General features: G+C 37.4%; 1 protein-coding gene across 2 annotated transcripts in view; it reads left to right on the top strand.

Moving 5' to 3' along the window:
• PI4K2B (phosphatidylinositol 4-kinase type 2 beta) overlaps window positions 1–23,365 on the top strand; it is a gene marked incomplete at both ends in the record, with an annotated part of 38,518 nt that extends 15,153 nt beyond the window's left edge. For both annotated transcript variants that reach the window (XM_080697395.1, XM_080697394.1), the window contains 9 exons: window positions 383–537; window positions 2,347–2,547; window positions 3,198–3,329; window positions 5,737–5,890; window positions 7,668–7,735; window positions 11,133–11,232; window positions 14,290–14,423; window positions 15,863–15,922; window positions 23,192–23,365. In XM_080697395.1, coding sequence (XP_080553521.1) covers window positions 383–537; window positions 2,347–2,547; window positions 3,198–3,329; window positions 5,737–5,890; window positions 7,668–7,735; window positions 11,133–11,232; window positions 14,290–14,423; window positions 15,863–15,922; window positions 23,192–23,365 — 1,178 coding nt within the window. The remainder of the gene's footprint in view (window positions 1–382; window positions 538–2,346; window positions 2,548–3,197; window positions 3,330–5,736; window positions 5,891–7,667; window positions 7,736–11,132; window positions 11,233–14,289; window positions 14,424–15,862; window positions 15,923–23,191) is intronic.
• Between the last annotated feature and the right edge of the window lie 441 nt (window positions 23,366–23,806).

Genomic DNA, 23,806 nt, shown 5'->3' with positions numbered 1-23,806 from the left:
TAGAAGTGGGATTGGGGTCAGGGGTCAGGGAAGAGACTCTCAAAGCAGTACATACAATACTTGATTCTATTTTTCTTCTACTTTATTGATCTAAAGCTGATTACCTAATGCATATTTAGGTCTTTATTTTTGTGAGCATTCTTTTTTTTTTTTTTTTGGTTGTACTGGGGTTCCTGGAAGCCCTTCTACCTCCGGGCTACACTCCCAGACCTATTTTTACATTTTTATTTGGAAACAGGGTCTCCTAAGCCAGCACGCGCGGCTGGCTTCGAACCTGCGCGATCCTAATGTCTCTGCCTCCCAAGCGCGGGGATTACAAGCACCACCCCCGGCTTTTGTGAGCATTGTAATAGCTGATCTTTTTTTTTTTTTCTTAATGCAGGAACTACTGGTACTTCGGAGATGAATATATTCTTGGATGATCCAGAATTTGCTGATATTATATTGAGAGCAGAACAAGCAATAGAATTTGGAGTTTTTCCAGAAAGAATCACTCAAGGGTCAAGTGGAAGTTACTTTGTGAAGGATCCTAAAAGGGTGAGAATTTTAAAGACCTACTATAGAGTAAAGAAATTTTGTAAACCATGAATTTAAATATGAAGTCATCATGAGTTTCTGAAGACATTTTCCTATGAAATCTGAATTAATCCTCTTTTCAGGTATCAGGTTTCTGTTTTTTACCAAAGCACTCTACTATATAAAAATAGTGCTAATAATTTTAAATCATAGCTTGAGTTCTAACATTTTTATTTAGTACCAAGCACTTATTGAAAGCTCTCATTTACCTGGAGATTCATCAAGCATATATCCATAAATCCTTGTCTTATAGTATCCCATTTTCATATTTGCCAAACAGAGAGAAAACTTAAACTTTCCAAACCTAATGTCATTTCCAAATGCTTGACTTTTTTTTTCAAGGATATAGTTTGCCCTAGGAACATTTTTCCTAGCATTTTATCAAGGGAAGGAGGAAAGGTAAGTTGAAATCTGAAGGCACTGGAATGCAATGCAATGGACCAAAATACGATTCTAGTGCAGAAAAAAGAAATCGATATGATATGTTCTTCTACTTAGTCTAGAACTTTTCAAAAATTGTTACCTTTTCTTAAAGGCCTTCTGAATGATGCAAAACCAACAGTTCATTTGTGAGGGGGAAGAAAGTTTATACGTTCACTCATTCAATTTCTTTGGCAAAGTTAAGAGGTCTATATATGATATAAATGATATATGACATGAATATGTTTTTGCAGTACTGGGAATTGAACCCAGGGGCCTTCTACCCCCAAGCTACACTTGCCAGTACGTTTTATTTTTTGTTTCGAAACAGGGTCTTGCTGGGTTTCTGAGAGTCTTGCTACTTGCTGAGGCTGTCCTCCAACCTGCGATCCCCTAGCTTAGCCTCCCAAGTACTGGGATTACAGGCGTGTGTCACTATGCCTGGCTCAAAGTTCAATTTAAAGGTGATTTTAAGACAGTGTTTTGCTTTTATTTTTATTTCTTTATTTTGCTGAGCATGGTGGCACATACCTGTAGTTTCAGTGCACCACAATGGGAGACTGAGACAGGAGAAATTAATTAATTAATTAATTAATAAAAATTGAAAAAAAAATAGCCGGGTATGGTGGCTCACACTTGTAATCCCCGTGCTTGGGAGGCAGAGACAGGAGGATCACACAGGTTCAAAGCCACTTGCTGGCTTAAAAGACCCTGTTTCCAAATAAAAATATAAAATAGGTCTGGGAGTGTAGCCTGGAGGTAGAAGGGTTTCCAGGAACCCCAGTACCACCAAGAAGAAGAAGAAGGAGAAGGAGAAGGAAGAAAGAAGAAAAAAGAAAAAAAGGGCCAGGCGAGGTGGAGCTTGCTTGTAATCCCAGTACTTGGGAGTCTGAGACAGGAGGATCTGGGTTCGTGGCCAGCCTTAGCTACTTAGTGAGGCCCTCCAGAACTTAGTGAGACCCTGTTTCAAAGTAAAGAATAAAAAATAGGGTTGGGGGTGTTGCTTGAGGTAGAATGCCCCTGGGTTCTATCCATAGTACTGCAAAAAAAAAAAAAAAAAAAAAAAAAAGGAAAATAAAAGAAAAAAGAGCTGAAATGTAGCTTGGAGGGGGAATGTCCCTGAGTTCAATCCCTAGTACCAAAATAAAGTCTTTTCTTATGAGATTTAGATTATTTGTAGATACATGAGCACAAGTGTATGGTTCCTGTGATCCCAGCTACTCAAAAGAATGAATGTCAATTTTTGATTAAAACCTAACATCTTAATACTTGAGGGTTATATCTAAATCTTGGGCAGGGAGCAGTAGAAAATGATTTATGAGTTTAATAAGATTTTTTCTCCTACTATAGAAAATTATCGGTGTGTTTAAACCCAAATCAGAAGAGCCGTATGGTCACCTGAATCCAAAATGGACCAAGTACTTCCACAAGGTCTGCTGCCCTTGCTGCTTTGGCCGAGGCTGCCTGATTCCTAACCAGGGATACCTTTCTGAAGCTGGTGCCTACCTGGTGGATGAAAAGCTTCATCTGGGCATTGTCCCGAAAACAAAGGTAAAGGAGAATCTGTTTCCAATCATCAAACACTTCTACTTTTATCACACAATTTCCTGTGACTGCTTTAGTAATAACTCCTGATGACAGAGCCTAAAGTTGAGTCCCTTTTTTGATAATCCAAGAGTTAAAGCAACTACCAATTGCCTCCAGTACAGATCCACAAAGTAGTCAAAGGAATGTCTCTTGTTTCTGTGAGGTCACACAATGCTAACAAAAAGACGAGGAAGGACTAGCATTTAAAACACAGACAATAATGAGGGATCCTGAGATCCCCCTGGAGGTAGAGATAACCAGTGTATTCACAGCACGATATTCTGAATAATATAGAATATGTTCTTTTCTTTTGGGCCTCATATATTTTTACTTGATGTCTTCCTCAAAATATTTATTTCTAATTCTACATTTCAAAACTCTTATTTATTTTTCTATTGGAAGGCTGGCATTTGTACCTCTTTTGGAAAAAAAAAATACGTGCCACTTAACAGGGCTTTGCAAACTCACCTGGCCTTTCTATTTAGATTCTCTGGAGCATTTACTATGGAGTTAGACTTTGCTCATTTACAGAACTAGAGTGAGTTTGACTGAATATGTGAATAGAAATACCATAATGCCAGTTCTAACCATTTTTATAAACTCTATGCTTCTAGGTGGTTTGGCTTGTGAGTGAGACATTTCACTACAGTGCAATTGACCGCGCAAAATCACGAGGCAAAAAGTATGCCTTAGAGAAGGTGCCAAAAGTAGGTAGAAAGTTTCATCGGATCGGACTCCCTCCTAAGGTAAGTTATCTGATAAGCTTTACTTAGGATGCAATCGGGCAGCTACCTGAGCTCCGCAGGCTCGGCATCTTCCTGGAAGCTGTGAATATAAGAGTAAAGAAAACACTTTTTTATCTTTGAGGAGCTTATAGTAAACAAGCAATTTCAGTGCAATCTGATAAAGCTGATAATAAGATGATAAATTCAGGGAGCTCTGAGAGTATAGAAGAGGAATGCCTAGGGCTGGGGTTATAGCCCAGTGGTAGAGCACTTGCCAGACATGCAGGAGCGCGCGCATGCGCGCGCGCGCACACACACACACACACACACACACACACACACACACACACACGAAGAGGGGTGCCTGAGTTTGGAGGAATGTTTTCAAAGAGATGTTTTTTCCAAGCTGGGCTCGATGCACACTCCTGTAATCCCAGCTACTTAGTAGTCCAGGGCTGGAAGATTGAAAGTGTGAGTCCAGCCTGGGCAATTTAGCAAGACCCTGTCTCAAAATAAAAATATCTGAGCATGTAATTCAGTGGTCAAGAACTTGCCTAGCATGCACAAGGCTCTGGGTTCAATCTCCAGTACTGAAAAAAATTATATCAAAGGCTGTGTAAAGTAATGGCTAAGAGTACAGATGTACCTAGGTTCTGATCCCATCCCTTGCATTAGTTACCTCTAAGACCTTGGGCAAGGTCCTTATTCCCTAAGCCCAGTTTCTTCAAAATGGAAATGGCAAAAACTCCCTCTTAGATTGTTGTGAGGATAAAGCTCAGAATTTCACGTCAAGTACCTTGCACATAGTAAAGATTCAGTTAATGCTAGCATGTTTACTTGTTGCATTAAAAAAAAATTAGCTGGTCATGGTGGCCCACATTTATAATCCCAGCATTTGGGAGGCTGAGACAGGAGGATCACAGCTTGTGGACAGCCTCAGCTACTTAGTGAGGCCTTTGCCACTCAGTGAGACCCTGTTTCAAAATAAAGAACAAAAAATAGGGTTAGGGGTGTAGCTCAGAGGTATAATGAATGCCCTGTGTTCCATCCCCAGTACCGAAAAAAAAAAAAAATCACCTATCACTCTTAAGTAAATCTTAAAATAATTGACAGCTAGCTAAGCAAGAGTAGAGAGGCTTATGGGAAAGTCATTCTAAAATAGCTCTAGTATTTTTTAATATATTTGATCTATTATTTTGTTTTGTTTTTACTATACATATATTTAGATAAAATAATTTGAGTAGAAATTGAGTTAACCTTTTCTTTTTTTAATTGTACTCCAAGCATGCAGGAAGTTTTGAAAATTTTTATAAGGCCTTTTTCTCCTTAGATGTTCTAAAATAAGTGTGAATAAAGAAGGCCTTTATTTTCATATTTATTACTAGTAGTACTTAATTATTAGTGCTTTAAAGAAAATCTTTAGGAAATTGTTAAAAAAAATTTTTTTGTGGTAATAGAGGTGGAACCCAGAGGCTTTCTACGTCCGGGCTATACTCCCAGACCTATTTTATATTTTATTTGGAAACAGGGTCTCACTAAGTTGCTGAGAGCCTCACTGAGTAACTAAGGCTGGCTTCGAACCTGCGCGATCCTCCTGTCTCAGCCTCTCAAATGCAGGGATTACACGCATGCGCCACCACACCCGGCTAATTGTTAAATATTTTATGTCCAAACAAGAACATGTAGTTTTAGGATAAGACATAAATTTTCTTTGTGGAGATTTATTTGCCTATGTGAAGGAGAATAGGGTTCTTATTATACATATGACATCTGCTGTGGAAATTTATATTTTCTTCTTTAATACATTGTTTAGTGTTAACTAGTAACTTCAGAAATAAAAATGTCTTTTTAAATAGATATATCTTGAAGGAAAGGATGAGTTTTTTTAAAAAATCACTGTAGAGGTTGTTACTAATTGATTCGTTTTTTAAATTTTTGATAAGATCTTGAATCTGTATAGCCAAAGAATTCATTCTATTTTATTTTATTTTGATGTTGTAAAATGAATCCTGAAATATTTCTCAGCGAGTTAAAATTACGCTATTATGAAATAAGGATAGGTGGACAGTTTGGCTCCAATAGTTAAATTCATTGCAGTGAATATTTTTAGAAAGCAGCGTTTCTATGAAGAGTGTCACCTTGAGGGCACATGTTTATTTTCTTTTTTAATTATCTTAAAATAGCCGCTATACTCCTTGAAAGTATAAGGTTGAACATTTTTTATTTGCTGTGTATTCTTCATGTGATTACTTAAATGTAGTGTATAAAAATAGTTTTTTGATAAATGTGGCTTATCGAAATTAGTGTTAACTCCTTTATTTTTCTTATTGTGTTTATGTAACATTTAGCGACAGTAGTGCTGAGAATTTAAAAATTAATCCCTTTGTTCTTGTACTTTCTTTTCTAACTGTAGTTCTTAAAATTATAGATTGGTTCCTTTCAGTTATTTGTTGATGGTTACAAGGAGGCTGAATATTGGCTTAGGAAATTTGAAGCTGATCCTTTGCCTGAGAATATTAGAAAACAATTTCAGTCCCAGTTTGAAAGATTAGTTATTTTGGATTACATCATCAGAAATACAGGTACTGAAGTTCTCTCATCTGTTCTCTACAATCTCCTTAGCCTTCAAACTAACTCTTGTTATCCAAATCAGAGCCATAAGTTTTGATGCAGAAGTTTCAAAGCCACCTCCTCTACCTCTCTTGGAAAACAGATTTCGTACTGACTCCCGGTAGAACTAATCCTGTACCGGGAGCTCTGACTCAGCAGACCACTGCCCAGGCCATAGGCCTCCCTTATCACCTAGGGAGGAATTTCCTAGAAGCAGGAAAAAGCCAGATATTAGGGATGTTGTCTGCATTGAAAAAATTAAGACTTGGTTGGGTAGATTATTTTAGATACTTAGTTTGGCATCTTTTAACTGTTAGTGTAGTTCATAAGACATTACACTTTAAATTTGTTCTCTGTTGTAGGGGAGCAGTCAATCTAAATCCACATTTAGGTATAGACATTCCAAAGCAATTGTTCCCAATTGTGGTTCCGTGGATTCTCAGGGCCAGCCTTCCCTGGGAACCTGTTAGACGCGCATCTTCTCAGACACTGCCCCAGTCTGACTGAGGCAGGGTCTTTACAACGGGCGGCCAAGATGCTGCTTTCACCTCCCAGGTGACAATGCTGCCTTCTAAAGCTTGAGGACCACTATTTCTAGTGTTTTCTCATTCATGTTACTATTACGGTGAAAAATGTTGCGTGTGTTTGAGGGGAGAAATAATTCCCCCAACGAAACCACACAAAGATAAACAGCGCAGGTTCTTGTTCTGAGCTAATGGTTAAATACACATTAGCCCGGACTCTTGCTGAAGATTTAAAGAAGTTTATTAAAAAGATAGAAATACAGAAGACAGGTAAAGCCCCATGCCATTAGAAATGGCGCAGGGGGATGATTCGAGCGAATTCACCAAAAGTCCCTGCATGCTGAGTGGAACAAGTCTGTGGCAGGTCCTTTGATATGGAGATATGCTGCCCTAGCCCAGGTATCCTCTCCTTCTCCATCCCAGCCGGATCCACCCCCTCCAAGGCAGGGGGGGCAGCCCTGTCTTGGACACAGACCTCCACACCTTTTGTTATACTCCCAAGATGTGTTAAATTGCTTATCCAGGATCTGGGATTTCCTTCCATCCATGAGGAACTCTGCCTCTCTTCAGAAATGTAAAAAGGCCCTAGGCTCCTTCTATTCTTTGGCTAATTATCCATGGGGAAATCCTCCTGCCTTCTCCCAACAGCCCCTGACATTCTTCACTACAAATGATATATTTTAAAAATTGGAAATCTTTCCCAATACTGGTACATTAATACATTTTGAAATCTTTTCCCAATACTGGTACAGTTACCTTCTGAAAAAAAAAAGCATCATCTAATTTTTCAGACTGACCTTCTTAATTATCATAGCCTTTGATTAATATTAAAATTAGTATGTGGTCCACAGTAAGCTAGTGCTGATATTAGGTGAGCCTGCTTGGAAATTGGCCTGCCAATAGGGTTAGATTTCTTCCTCAGGTAAAGAGAAGTTTATCTTGATCTAATAATTGTACCTACCTTACAGGTGGTTCTGGGGATTAAATGAATCAATACACATTAAGCATTTACAAAGATATCTGGCACAGAGAAAAATGTTTAACAAATGTTAGCCAACACTTAGGGAATTTTTTAGTTTATATTAAATTGGAACTTTTAATAAGGAAAACTAATGCTCAAAAGGTGAAAGTTTCAAAAATCAGAAAGTCACTAGATTTTTCCCTTGATATTAATCTGTAATGTCCATAAAAATCAATTAACAGATTTTTTTGTTTCTTTTGAAAGACAGAGGAAATGATAATTGGTTAGTCAGATATGAAAAACAGAAATGTGAAAAGAAAATTAATGATGAGGTAAGGACATTTTAAATAAATACATATGTGTGTGCATATATATATATATATATATATATATATAATTTATAAAAAAAGAGTTGTTGAAATTAAATTCTTTACCATCTCCTTTCTTTGCTTAGATCCCTATTTTTTGTTTGTGTTTTTGTTTATTTGTGGTACCAAGAACTGTACACAGGATACCTCTATCCCGCAGCTATACCCTCAGCCTTCTTTTTTTCTTGCCTTTTTAAAAATTTTTTCGGTATACTTTGGATGGAACACGGGAATTCTATCTCTAAGCTACACCCCCAATCCTATTTTTTTATTCTCTATTTTGAAAAAGGGTCTCACTGAGTTGCAAAGGACTTCACTAAGTAGCTGAGACTGTCCTTGAATGGTGATCCTCCTGTCTCAACCTCCCAAATTCTGGGATCACAAGCATGTGCCACCACACCTGGCTATTTTTTTTTTTTTAATTTTTTAACAGAATCTTACAAACTTGTTGAGGATGGCCTCAAACTTTCAAGCCTCCTGTCTCAGCCTCCTAAGATCTAGGATTGTAGTGCATGCCACTTTACCTGTCTAGGTCCCTGTTTCTAATCCCTGTTCTCTGTTCTCATCCTTTTTATTTGTCATCTTTTTACATTGCATTTCTAGATTCTATTTTAATTTTTTTTTCTGAGCAGCTTTATTTTTTTGTTTTGCATTAAAATTGGATAATGATGCCAGCCCCCTACATTTTTAGAGCTTGAGAAATTTTTTAAAGTACCAGATTTACTTTGCTTTTATGTAATAAAGGCTTCTGGTTTGTTTGTTTGTTTGTTTGTTTGTTTGTTTGTTTGTTTTGTGGTACTGGGGGTTGAGCCCAGAGATGTTCTACTTCCAGCTCTGTTTTATTTTTTATTTTGAAACAGGGTCTCACTAAGTTGCAGAAGGACTCGCTAAATTGCTGAGGCTATTTGCAAACTTATAATCCTTTTTTTCTGTCTCAGCCACATAAGAACTGGGAGTACAGGCATGTGCCACGGAGCCTGGATAAGGCTTCTGGTATTTCTTTTGACATTTTCGTATTTTACTAATTCCTTTGGAGTTTTTTGATTCAATATTAGGTAATCCAGTATTGCATAATGAAATGTGTTAACATGTGTATTTTGCCTATGAATCACATCTACTAAGCTCAAGAAAAAAGTACTTTTACTACATATACATAAGAAGATGTTTTAACTTACATAATAGCTTAGATATGCTCTTCAAGCTATCAGAATTTCAAATTTGTTGCTATCAACTTTGAGTAACCAAGTTCAAATTTTTGATATTTACATAAGACATGCTTTAGAGAGTTTTAAATTTAAAACAATCTATACATTTGAGAATGTTTAAGTAATTAATAAAGGTAATTTCTAAGCCAGACGTGGTGGCGCACACTTGTAATCCCAGCATTTGGGAGACTGAGATAGGAGGATCGAGGTTCGCAGACAGCCTCAGCTACTTAGGCCCTCCTTAACTTAGTGAGACCCTGTTGCAGAATAATAAAAAAAAATAGGGCAGGTTGAATGTCCCTAGGTTCCATCCCCAGACCCGCAATAAAATAAAATAAAATTATAAAAATAAAGGTAATTTCTCCTGTACTTATAATCCCCATATTCTTAAATCGTCACTTAAAACTGTTGTATCACTTTGAAATGTTTGTGCTTTTGAGTATTTATCCAGGAAAGTTTAAAATCCATATGCATGGTATTTAGCAATAAGAAAGAACAAGCTGATGCACATAGTAATGGGGATGATTTTAAAACTAGGCTGAGCAAAAAAAAATTAGAAAAGGGAACATAGCGTATGGTTTCACTTACATGAAAGTCTAGAAATGCAAATTAGTCCCTAGCGACAGGAAGCAGACCAGTCATTGCCTAGGAATAGGGTGAGGAATGAATGCAAAGGGACACAGGAAACATTTGGGTAAAGGCTTCACATTCCTCAAAAGTTATCAAATGTACACTTTAATATACTCTATTGGATGCAGATCATTCATCAAGAAAGCTGAAAATAGAAAAGAATGATAGACATTAAAAATGGCAGTTATAGGAAAAATAGATTTAACACACACACACAATATGCATGTTTATACTATCTCCTAAATTTATTTTATTGGTGTACCTTAATCAATGGATTTGCTGTAAACTTTGTTCTTTGTTCTGAGTATTTTGTGCATTTTCATTGAGGTGAGATATTTGGTATAAACTAAAACAGAAACCTGGCATATATCAACAGGGTCTTCACAGTAATCCCCTCAATTTAAAATTTGCCTTTTTCTCTTTTTACTGTTTTAGCTAGCACCCAGTAACGGCAGTCATCTGTCTTTAAATGGGATGAAATACTCTTGTCTTTCTTCTGCGGTCTTCATTTCTGCTGCAGAGGAATGCAGACGTTACGAAGGATAGACATCCTTTATTCAGGAGTGTCTTGAGGTTACATCTACTAGAACTTATTATATTTAGTGATAATCTGTGGAGGTTTAGTTAGAAACATTTTATTTGACCTGATTATTCATATGAGACTCTTAAAGAAAGACTAGATTTTAAGAAGGTAATACCTTAAAGTTGTCCTTAAAAAAAATCAGTAATGTTTGCAAATATCAAGCATTTGAGGAATGCATGTAGCAACTATCCAGACTGTCAGTGTATGTGTGTGTGTGTGTGTGTGTGTGTGTGTGTTATTGGGGATTAAGCCCAGAGGCATTCTACTTCCAACCCTTTTTTGTTTGTTTGTTTTGAAACAGGGTCTTGCTAGTTTGCTGAGGGCTTTCATCAAATCTGTGATCATCCTGTGTCAATCTCCCAGGTACTGGGATTACAGATGTGTGCCACCACACACATCTTAGATTATTACTTTATTTATTTATTTATCTTCTTTTTTTTTTTCTGCAGTACTGGGGATGGAACCCAGGGGCATTCTATTTCCAAGCTCCACTCCCAGCCCTAGTTTTTATTTTTTATTTTGAAATAGCGTCTCACTGAGTTGCAGAGGGCCTCACTAAGTAGTTGAGGCTCTCCACCAACCATGATCCTCCCATCTCAGCCTCCCAAATGCTGGGATTACAAGCGTGAGCCACCACACCCAGCTAGAATATTACTTTATAAATTCTTAGTATTTTCAAACTTTCTTCTGCAAAGATGAAAGAAATAAAACCATTACTGAGTAAACATGTGATGTCAAATTTTAAAAATAGTAATTATAAAATTCTTACTGGTTTTTCAAACAGTTTCTTCCCTTGGCTGGGTGAGTTTATATTCTTTCTGTCAGGTTAATTTTGATTTTTATGAGCTCTGAAGAAAGGATATGTCCTCAGTAATTATTGCAAATTTGTCCTTTAGAAATATTTATATATGATCTTTTATCAACACATAACTTTTCTCTTCAGGAATCAAACTGGATTGATGATAAAGAATTGCTGATTAAAATAGCTGCAATTGATAATGGCTTAGCATTTCCTTTTAAACATCCTGACGAGTGGAGAACATGTGAGTATTTAGAACCTTCTGCAGATTCTAGAATTTTTCCCCCAAAATAAGACAGGAATACAATTCACAGAAATCAATAACGTAGAGAAACACTGAATTAAGTATAATCCTTATTAGGGCTCCTTTGTAGTCAAGGAACACCAAGATGTGCATTGTATGGGTCTTGCCCTGAAGAGTTTGCTCATATTGGGGAGATTGTGTTTGGTTTTAACTTTTAAGCTTGTGTTAGTCTACCAAACTCATGAACGATGGGCTTGCTAACTCTCTTTTCTTGTACTGAGGATCTAACCCAGGGCTTTGTGCATGCTGGGCACGTGCTGTAAAGCTGAACTACACCCCCAGCTCTAATTTTCTAATTTTCAATATATATTATTATGGGAAGTGTCTATTTTAATATTTTTGTAGAACCGTATTTTAATGTTTTTAATTTTGCTCGTTGGGATATTCCTATGCCTCATTTCTGTTAGCATTTACTTGATATTATATTATTATTATTATTATTATTATTAATATTATTATTATTTTGCGGTACTGGCGATGGAACACAGGGGCATTCTACCTCTGAGGTACATCCCCAGCCCTATTTTTTTATTCTTTATTTTGAAAGAGGGTCTCACTAGTTACAAAGGACCTCACTAAGTAGCTGAGGCTGTCCGCAAACTGCAATCCTCGGGTCTCAGCCCCGCCACACCCAGTGCTGGGATTACAAGAGTGCGCCACCACCACGCCGGGCTGTAACTTGATATTATTCTGTTCTTTTATTTCTAACCTCCATTATGTTGCTTTACATCTGTTACTTATAAACAACACTTGGCTGAACTTTTTAACCTAGTTTGAGTCTTTTAAAAGGTGCACTTAAGCCAGGCGTGGTGGCGCACTTGTAATCCCCGTGCTTGGGAGGCCGAGACATGAGGATTGCACAGGTTCGAAGCCAGCCTCAGCTACTTAGTGAGGCTCTCAGCAACTTAGTGAGACCCTCTTTCCAAAGAAAATATAAAAAATAGGTCAGGGAGTATAGCCCGAAGGTAGAAAGCCCCTGGGTTCCACCCCCAGTACCATAAATAAAATAAATAAATAAATAAATAAATAAATAAATAAATAAATATTTTTTAAAAGAAGGAAAGAAAGGTGCACTTAACTTTGTAGTTTAAAGTCTCCATAAACTACTCATCTGTTTCAACACTTTCTGCCATCTCTCACTCTCTCTTTTTCTCTCTCCACTTCTGGGATATACTCCCAGACCTATTTTTTATACTTTATTTGGAAACAGGGTCTCACTAAGTTGCTGAGAGCCTCACTAAGTAGCTGAGGCTGGCTTCGAACCTGTGCGATCCTCCTGTCTCAGCCTTCCAAGCACTGGGGTTACAAGCGTGCGCCACCGCACTCAGCTCTTAATTTGTTTTCTTTTGTTGAACTGAATTGTCTTGGTTCCATTTTATTTTCCTCCCTAATCACTTAGAACCAATATACAAATGTATTTTTAAAGTGGTTAGTTTAGGAAGGAAGCAAAGCAAATGTTATGTGTATATGTGAATTATCACTATAAATCTCACTATCATGCACAGTTATACCAACAAAGTTTTCTTTTAAATATTGAGTTTAAGGTGTATGTAAGACATCTGGAAAATTGTACCGAACATCTAGTTGGGGATTAAGAGTGTAGAGCTTGACGAGGAATTGCTATTGAGGATGCAGTTTTGAAGCCGTTATCTTGATGGTGGAAACCATGATGGTGTTTGCTGTCACCACAGGAAATCATGGTCAACAAACACTGTTGCCGAATACAGTGCTAGGAGCATAAGTACTTCATTCACTTTTCATGAATACTTAGTAGGTGAAGAAGAACAGGGACCAAGTATAGACTCTGGAGGAACAGTAACATTGGAAAAGGGGAGGGAAAACCTGTGACAGACAGGCCGACTGACAAAGAGATTTTCAAAACAGAAAGTAAAGTTTGAGAGAGCAGTGCCTCCAAAGCCACAGAGCAAGCGTTTCAAAAAGAGTATGATAAAAAGCAGAGCTCCTTGCCACAGAGATGAATTATGTGATGGCTGCAGGCTCTGGGAGCCCCTGTGAGGGCTGCGGGTGGGATGATGCCAGGAGAATTTGACCGAAAGGGATTAGAAGCGGAGACGGGCAAAGAATAGGGGCTTTCCCTTTCTGGAATTGTTCAGGAAAATGGTAAAGAAAGAAATAATAGAGCTTCAATGAGATGTGGGCCAGAGGAAAGGCTTTTCTTTTTTAATGCCATGTTCTTCCCACAATGTACAAAGAGGTGAATAGGAGAGAAGTGAGAAGGAATGGCTCTAGTTAGATTTCATCCATCCTCAAAGCTTTTGGAGTGGTGGGATCCACCATACTAGGGATTTGGGATTATACATATGTACCCTTTTTACAAGATGCCAAAGTCATACAGGTCTTCCAGGTCCTTATACTGTGTAAAATAATTTTCTCCTCACGGGAAGAACAGTTATCCCAGAGTTAGGGATTCTTTTTCTTTCTTTTTTTGTGGCGCTAGGGATTGAACCCAGGTCTCTCATGCTAGACAAGTGGCCTCACATACCACTGAGCTATAGCCCCATCCCGAGTCATGGGTCTTTTTTCCCTTAGAGCTACCTATTTACTTTCTAATGATTCAAAGCTTTAGAACATCTTCCTTACACAAGAGTCTCAATTCTTTATGATTTGTAGCTGGAGATCTCACCTGTATTCAATCTGGGACCGTGAATAAATTGAACGTACTCACCAATTTCTAAAGTCTAGCACTAGATAGAATCCGATATGTTTTTTGAGATAGGGCTGTTTGAGATAGACTCATTAAATTCTAGTTCTTAAGCCTATAAAACTTAGAAACATAACTTGTTCAGGTAAGTGCTTACTGTGCTTTACCACATGACTTGGCTCTCTACACTTGGAATATGATTACCCTGGTGTCTTCTCTCTCTAGTCTTTTTCTGGGTGGAGAACATAGAAATTATAGGAAAGACTTAAGAATACATGTGAGGCTGAATAAACCCATTTCCTGCCGCAGATTAAAAGAACGTTTTTTTCTGTTAGACCCTTTTCACTGGGCATGGCTTCCTCAAGCAAAAGTTCCTTTTTCTGAAGAAACAAGAAACTCGATTCTTCCATATATTTCTGACATGAACTTTGTACAAGATTTATGTGAAGATCTTTATGAACTGTTTAAGGTAAGTAAGTGTTTAACTTTGGGGATAGTCTTTGGGCTTTTTTTTCTTTTGAAGGAGGAAAAAGGGCTGCACATCTGGGTCTGGAAACCAGGGGCTCACATAAACTAAGACACAGGGTCATGCTAGGTTGCCCAGGCTGACCTTGAACTTGCAATCCTCCTGCCTCGGCCTCCCAAATAGCTGGGATTACAGGTTTGCCCGGTGACACCACCTTTTTAATTTATATTTTACTTAAGACAACCTGCAGCACTGTCCTTATGGTTTTCAGTTTTATTGTTGATAAAGCTAGTGCTGAGAAAAGTCCATTGTTGCAACTTAGAATGCAAACACATGCCCTTCTGACACAACATTATTTTTATTTACTTCTGATATTTTGCTCTCATGTACAGACCAAGTGCATGCATAGTTTTTGGAGAAGGAGAAATAAAACAAGCATCTAATCAGTATACAGTTTTTTAAATTTTAAGTTTTAATACAGAAAATGAAATCAATCTTAAAAAGAGATTTTCTTTTTGGGTGGCTCACACCTATAATCCCAGCAACTCAGGAGGCTGAAGCAGGAGGATTACAAGTTGGAGGCAGGTTTAGACAACTTAGTAAGATCCTGTTTCAAAATAAAAAAAGGCTGGTGATGTAGCTCAGTGGTAGAGTGCCTGCCCCTGGGTTCACCAGTAACAAAATGAAATAAATTTTCTTTTCTTTTTCTATGTTTTGTTTTGTTTTTGATACTGAGGATTGAGCCAAGGGTCCTTCTACCTCTGAGCTACATCCCCAGTTTTACCCTTTATTTTAAAATAGGGTTTTACTAAGTTGCTGGGGGTCTCGCTAAATTGCTGAGACTGGGCTTGAACCTATGATTTTCCTGGTTCAGCCTCCCAAGTGCTGGAATTACAGGCATGCACAATCGGGCCTGACTAAAATCAATTTTTCTTAATATAACTAATTTGAAGTTTGCTACTTCTTGTATTGCTGCTTCCAATAGAAGCTGACATAACAGAAGAATTAGGAGTTTTACTTTATAGGAACATAAATTTGTAAAGTTACACTTAAGATGAGAATTATTTCACATGAGACTACATCAAAACTGAGAAGTTGCTTTTTTCAGAAGTCAAAGTTTTACCAAATTATTCTATAATTATATGATTGGTGACCTGCTTATTTATTTTAAAAATTCTGAACTCATTGGCTCAAAACTCATCTCAAATCCTTTCTGTAACAAGTCAAGGTATAAACAAAGTTTTCCTTTTTATTCTGGGGGTGTACAAAAAATGCATCAGATAAAAATACTCTTTTCTTGTTATCTAATTAATTAAGAAATCTTTCTAATGGTCTCGTTTGCTATGTGGAAGAGTTCATTTGTTTCCTAGTTCTGTATTTGCTTGAAAGATTTCGATTTTGGAGAGATCATAATAATGTTCTCTTTTTCTTTTCTGTAATAGACTGACAAAGGATTTGACAAAGCTGCTTTTGAAAGTCAAATGTCTGTGATGAGGGGTCAGGTAGGTCACTTTTTGATGATTACAAAAAATATTTTCTGAGACAGTATTAACTTTTATCTCCAGTGTGACCCAGAGATAGAATTATTACTACCAGCTGTTAGACTGCACAAAAACATCTTTGATGATTAGAAATAAAGTTGGCTTACATAGTATCTCTTCTTTATTGTTTTAGAAATGAGGTATTTTTGACTAGTTGTCCATGCCACCCCTCTTGTTCATCCCCATTTCCCTGAGTATTTCTGCCTTTTACTTCCTCAGATTCACTTGCCCGCACCTTTCAGTGCCAAGTTTCTAGTAGGCTATTTCCCTTGTTTGGCTTTCCTAGAACCATCAGTAAATAGGCACACCATCAGGGCTGAGCACTGGCTGTCAGAGAAATACATAATTTTAAGTCATACCTCTTAATTTTCTCCTCCTTGCTTCTCTGATTAGCAGTAGAAGTTATTGAGTCTATTGATGTGGACCTGCAGGCCGGGCTGACTTGGGTGATGCCTCTTTCTTTGACTCTTTTACAAACGAAAAACTCACAATGAAAATATACTATATTATAAACATTGGCTTTTAGTGACATCCAAATTAGTGTTCTCCTCCTAAAGCATACATTGAGCTTAAGGTAGCCATTTGCTACTACAATACTTCTGACAAAGAAAACAAGTCTGATTTTTTGACTGATTATTATATTACTTTAATTAGTAAATATAATTAAATATTTATTACTTCATCAGCTATTTACTGAGAGAACTTGTAGGCTAGAACGTAGAGAGTGCCCTAAGAACTAGAATATAGGTTCTACATGGAAGGGGTTAGAGCACTTAGAGGCTTAACATTAAAGAAGTGTTTTGGTAAGACAGAGGCCGGGAGTCTAGAGCACTTGCCTAATATGTGTCAGGCCCTGGGCTCAGTCTCCAGCACTGGAGAGAAGGAAAGAAGAAAGGAAAAGTGAAAGCGATAGCGAACGCGAAAGTGAAAGGAAAGGAAAGGAAAGGAAAGGAAAGGAAAGGAAAGGAAAGGAAAGGAAAGGAAAAAATGGTAAGACAAATCTTTGGAGAGGAGACCTTATCCTGGATTTCTTCTGTGTGCTCCCTGGAATTATGTATGAAAGTTTGGGTGTGATTTTGGACATGGTGAGGGGAGGGGAAAGGATTTATATCTTGGCAAAGGGATCCCTAATCCAGAAGAGGTTAAGAACACTGCAGAAGGCTAGGTTGGACAAAGGGTTCAGATTTGCTTAGCAAATGAGGAAACTAAAGCCCGAGCGTATAACTAGGAGGCCCTGGTGGCAAATCAGGCATGAATAAAGGGACCAGGTGACCAGTGACACTGTTGCAGACTGTCAACCATCCCAAAATTATATTTAAGCTAAATTTACAGGCACAGAGAATTATGTCCCAATCTAACCGTTTTGCTTGAAACAAAATGACTTGCTGTATCAATATGCTTCATCTTCTGGGGTTTTCCTCTCCCTAAAGGCTTGCGCCTCTTCTGTGCTTCCAAGACCGCAGTGGATTCCTGAAACTGTTTGTAGTATTGAACCATATATATATATATGTATATATGTATATATATATATATACATACATACACACTATATATATACATACTATATATATATATACACACATAGTGTGTATATATATATATATATACACACTATATATATATACCATGTATATATACTGTGTTTTCCCCATATATACTCCACACACCTATGATAACTTTAGCTTATAATAAAACAGGACAGTTGTAACTATATTACAGAAAATTATTTAAGATTTATGAGCTATTTCTTCCCGAATTTTCAGACTGAAGTTGACCACAGGTAACTGATGTTATGATTAAGATACTACTGTATCTTTATCTTTAAAAAAAAAATTTTTTTTTGGTACTGGGGATTGAACCCAGGGGTATTCTACCCCCAAACTACATTTGTAGTGCTTTCTATTTTTTATTTTAAGATGGGGTCTCTCTAAGTTGCTGAGTTTAGTCTTGAACGTGTGATCCTCCTGTGTTAGCCTCCCAAGTACTGGTATTATAGGCGTGCACCACCACACTCAGCTATTAGAAACATTATTTAAATAAATAGGTAAACAAATACTATAAATAATTTTTGTAAGCTTTACTTACAGATTGAATTCCACATAAGGAATTTAAATTAAAATGACTGCCTGAGGAGGTGTGGGACATGCGGTTCTGAGGCCAGTGCAATCTGTTTTCAGCTTATTTATTCATATCTGTCTCATTCAAAAGGAATTAAGTTATAACAATGCATGTAATAAAATATAAAGTGATGATATCTTGGTTATGTTTTAATTTTTTATTTTTATTCGATTTTAAGCTTTCTGATAGTCAAAAAAGGAAAAGACCCTGACCATGTACTAAGTGTTTGTGTAGTTCTTGGATTTTAGCTGGACTTTTGTTAATTTGTTTGCTAACCTTAAGAAGCAGGTAGTAGTCTTTATTCTAAAATAAATCAGCACTGTGAAACAAAAGCATAACAATAGACAAGAAAATACCTATATTGTTTGTATATTCCAAACAACAGAATCATTATCTCAGCCAGTTTTTTGAGTCGAAATACTTGTGGTGTTTCTATTATTTAAAAATACTCCTGTAGCCCATCTCCCCGAGTTGTGTTATTTGTGCTGAATGCAGCCAAGCCTTTTGTCCTAATTTGGAGTCTGCTCTGTTTTAACACATAATTAGTGACGTGCTCGAGTTCCTCACGGGAAGCTGTGGACTGGAACTAGTGTGAAGGCGTTTCAGAGAACTCAGTACTGGTGATGTCTATGAAAGTTAAACCACCTTTTGAATTTCCACTAAATAGCAGGCGTCAGAATCAGGTTCAATAAAGTTAATTTTATTTGGAACAATGGACCTCAAATGTATTTACTTGTAATAGATATGAGGTATATTTTCTACATGATCTGAAAAGAAGGCAGAAGTAATCAATCTGTTTTTTGAAAACAGTTACCTTGTACTCAGTGATTGATAAGATCGATGCTCAATTGTAGATGCTCAATTGTAGGTTAAGGGATCGTTGATATCAAAGTAAATGAAGATAACATGTGGGTTATCTTCCCTTTACTGGAAATTTTTGCTATCATGTGTCCTCACAACAACTGTACATCGTTATCTGCATTTTTTTTCTTGAATGGAACCCAGAGATTTTATACCTCTGAGTTATACCCCCATCCCTTTTCATGTTTTATTTTGAAACAGGGTCTAACTAAATGGCCGAGGCTGGCCTCCAACCTTCACTCCTCCTGTTTCAGCCTTCCAAGTACAAGATTACAGGCATGTGCACCACACCCAGCTAGTTATCTGCATTTTATGTGGAAGAAACTTGACTGAAAGGGCTTAAGTAACATGTTGAATCTTTGAAATAAGAGGGTCTGTCTTAGCTAGGCAAATATGTGACATTTAGGCATTGCTTGTGTCTGGGGCCCTTTCTACCTCTTCTCTGGATTTATTGAAAATTCTAAATGGTATCGTTACCTCTTTTTTTCCCCACATTAAAATGAGAACAGAACTAGGTGGAAGAGCATTTACCTGGCATGTGTGAGGACCTGGGTTCGGTTGCCTACCCTGCCTTAAGAGAGCAAAAAGGAGACCTTAAAACAAATCTGATCATGTCTTTTTTATTTAAAGAAAAAAACTCCCTTGACTTATGCAGCACAAACAACAAGGCCCCGGGCGGCCTCAGGTTAAAGCTCTGCCTTTTCTCTTGCCCACTCCCCTGAGCTTAGCATCACTCAGCTGCTCCTCCCATCTTGCAGAGGTGATTGTATACCACCACCAGAGAGCTGTCCTCCCTTCCAGGGAGGAGTTCTGATCTCCACAGCACTCCCTGGGAATACACTGGTGTCATGGTTTACTTAGAAATGTGTTTGTTTAAGCCAGGCGTGGTGGCGCATGCTTGTCATCCCAGCATTTGGGAGGCTGAGACAGGAGGATCGCAGGTTTTCATCCAGCCTCAGCTACTTAGGCCCTTTGCAACTCAGTGAGACACTGTTTCAAAATAAAGAATAAAAAAATAGGGCTGGGGGTGTAGCTCAGAGGTAGAATGCCCTTGGGTTCCATCCCCAGTACTGCGAAAGAAAGAAAGAAAGAAAGAAAGAAAGAAAGAAAGAAAGAAAGAAAGAAAGAAAGAAAAGAAAGAAAGGGAGGGAAAGGAAGAAAGAAGGAAGGAAGGAAGGAAGGATGGATGGATGGATGGATGGATGGATGGATAAAGAAAGAAATTTGTTATTTAAATCAGCCTGTTGAGCCGGGCGTGGTGGCTCACGCTTGTAATCCCTGCGCTTGGGAGACTGGGAGAGGAGGATCACATACAGGTTGGAAGCCAGCCTCAGCTACTTAGTGAGGTTCTCAGCAACTTAGTGAGATCCCGTTTCCAAATAAAATATAAAATGGGTCTGGGAGTATAGCCCAGAGGTAGAAAGCCTCTGGGTTCCACCCCCGGTACCACCAATAAATAAATATATAAATAAATAATAAACGAATAAATAAATAAATAAATTATCAGCCTATTGAGTACAGGACTGCTTTTTAAAAAAGCATAAAATTGACACTGGGGTAGATATTGGTACTTTTATGTATGCAGTACAGTAATTCTGCCAACTGAAATTTGAGGGCCAGTGAACTAATCTAAAGGAAAGCAGTCGATTTGCAGGAGTCCACAAGTTTGTGCCATCTGCCTTTGCCATGTCTGCGACGTCCCTCTCAAGCTACCAGGTGTGGTGTTGGTGGAGAATTTTAGTGTTTCTACTTATCTACAGTATTTGCTCCATTCTGTTTTTAAGAAATAATCCTGTCTATAATAATAGATTTCTGTATTCCTTGGAGGGATCAGATTTTTTTTTTCCTTGTAGTACTGGGGGTGGAACCCAGGGGCATTCTACCTCCAAGCCACACACCCCCCAGTCCTATTTTTTTTTTTTTAATTCTTCATTTTGAAGTAGAGTCTCAGCCTCCCAAGAACTGGGATTACAAGGGTGCACCATCACGCCCGGCTGAGGGATCAGATTTTAAAGTCAGGGCACCGTCTCCTGCTGCTAGAGTGCTGGTCACTCTGCGTTGCAGGTATTCATGTGGCCATTTGTTTCTAGAATGTGAGTTTTTTCAGGGCCCAAATAGATTTTCCCTCATATTTACTCCCCTCTCCTACCCAATACAGTGAGTTTTTGGTATTTATTTGGTATGTAAATATAAGATTATCAAGTGTGTTCTGAACTCCCAAAGAACTATTAATAGTCATGTTAGTTTTAGGATTGAATAATTTTTACTAAAGTGTAACTGTATGAAAATTGATAAACTTGTAGAGTGACTTTCATTTTCTCCTACCTCTCTGTTTTCCAGATTTTCTGCAACAATCATGTATTTTTTGAGTCAAGAAAATAGTAGATATTATTTAAAATTGTATATTTAGGCTAACATTTTAGGAGTAGAATTTTTAAACTAACCAGAACATTTCAATTCTGTAGCTATGCTGCTCCACATTTTATTTTCACAGTACAAGAAGTGATTGTAGACTTAAATTTTATTTTTTCTTATTATCCAAATACGGCCAAAGTAGAAAAATTTTAAAAGATGAACTTAAAAGGCATCCTAAAACATAAATATAATCTGTAACTACTGTCATTAGTAAAGATCTATTTCCCTGATCTGTTACATACTCCAGATCTTCTAGGATCTAAATCATCTAGTTTACACTATTGAAAGTATTATGAAGCATATTTATTAATATGGCTTTATGTTAAAGCGTTCATGCTTATCATTATTAGCCTTTTAAGAATCAGTGAAGTGCATAGGACTTGTATATATGAGATTTTCAAATACCTGAAGGAGATACTTGTATACCTAAAGTACAAAATAAAGAGAAATTCTCCTAATATGCAAGGAAAAAGGAAAATGAGTTATTAAAATTGTATTTCACATGACATTGAGAGGAATCATTTTGAGTGAACTATGAATTGAGTTTATAACCTTATCTGTATGCTCAAAAGTAGAACTTCTAAGAGTATCTGTAAATATGAGATATAATATTTTCACTTTTTTTTTTTTTGCATTACTGGGGATGGAAATCAGGGGTATTCTACCTCTGGGATACGCCCCCAGCCCTATTTATTCTTTATTTTGAACAAGGTCTCACTGAGTTGCCAAGGGCCTCACGAAATAACTGAGGCTGTCCATGAACCGCAATCCTCTTGTCTCAGCCTCCCAAATGTTGGGATTACAAGCGTGCGCCACCACACCCAGCTCTAGTTTTCTTTTTTTCTTTTTTTTTTTTTTTTTTTTTTTTTGGTGTGTGTATGTGTGGTACTGGGGTTTGAACCCGGGCATTCTATCTCCAGTCTACACCCCCAGCACTGTTTTATTTTTTATTTTGAAACAGGATCTCCATAAGTTCCTGACACTGGCTTCGACCCTGTGATCCTGCTGTCTCCGCCTCCCAAGTATTGGGATTATAGGCATGCATCACCATGTGGGCTTTGTTTTTACTTTTCAAGAGTTAAACTCATAAATAAAATTTTGCTTAAAATTGGTACCTTCCCAAATTATGTAACCTGCTCTGGGCCTCATGCCTTCTCACCTTCTAACAAATGGTGCAGTTGACTTATGTTTATTGGCAGGAAGTTTGCTTGTTTTTTAAACTATCGTATCCCAAGCAGTTAGAACAGATCCTGGCACTTAATACATATGTGATACATTTATTTGTTGAATGAGTGGTTAGAGCAGATACTTAAAGAGTAAGTATTTTGTCAAATGGTATGTGTAGAACCCTTCACTTTATTTAGTCTCTTGATTTTATTGTTCCTGGACATCTGTGCATTCTAGAATATTTTAAAGTTACCAATTGATAAAAGTTATTCTAGTTCTATGCATTTGTGTGTATAACATATACATCTCCATAATACATATTTGTAGCAATTACTCATCGCGATCACTGTAGTATATAAGTGGCTGAAATAAATATTTTATTGAGTAAATGGTTTTGATAATGTTCATGAAGTGAGTCTTTTATGTGATACAGGGGGTGGAACCCAGGGACATTCTACCTCCAAGCTACACCCCAGCTCTATTTTTTATTCTTTATTTTGAAACAGGGTTTCACTAAGTTGCGGAGGGCCTCACTAAAAGTATCTGAGGCTGGCCACAAACCTGCAATCCTTCTGTCTGAGCCTCCCAAGTACCAGGATTCCAAGCATGCACCACCACGCTCAGCTTTTTTATCATCTTTAACTGAATGAAAATCTCTTTTTTCCACAGATCTTAAATCTCACTCAGGCATTGAGAGACGGGAAGAGTCCTGTCCAGCTGGTGCAGATGCCCTGTGTGATTGTGGAACGCAGTCATGGTGGAAACCAGGGGCGGATTGTCCACCTAAGCAACTCCTTCACCCAGACCGTCCACTGCAGGAAGCCATTTTTCTCTTCTTGGTAGCAGATGTGAGAGAAAGAACTGCTTGGCATTGTTTTGTTGTTAAAACATTACAGTAATGTGAATCTGCTGTTAAGAGCTCCGTTTGCCAAAACTTCAAATAATTTAAGTCTTTAAGAAGGATATATTTTGAATGTAATCAAAAGTTTACAGTCAAATATTAAATTTCTATATCAGGGAAAAAGTGATGTATCTCCTATATTGTATTTTTGTAGAAAATTTGTATTGTATGTTGTTGTTGGATTAAAAGGTAATTTCATGGCATATACATGCTAGAATGACTATAAATAGCCTAAAATTTCAAGTAAAAAATAATATATTTTTGACTTTGAATACAATAACATTTTATATACTTTTTAAACATTGAGAAGAATGGTCATATTAACTTGTCTTACATTTATTACATTACAAAAAGACTTTGAGAGTGACTAAGTCTGAAGCCAT

The sequence above is a fragment of the Muscardinus avellanarius genome, assembly GCF_963383645.1.
Source record: "Muscardinus avellanarius genome assembly, chromosome: 6".
NCBI lineage: Eukaryota > Metazoa > Chordata > Mammalia > Rodentia > Gliridae > Muscardinus > Muscardinus avellanarius.
Note: the sequence above shows the minus strand (reverse complement) of the source record. Positions and strands in the feature narration are given on the sequence as shown.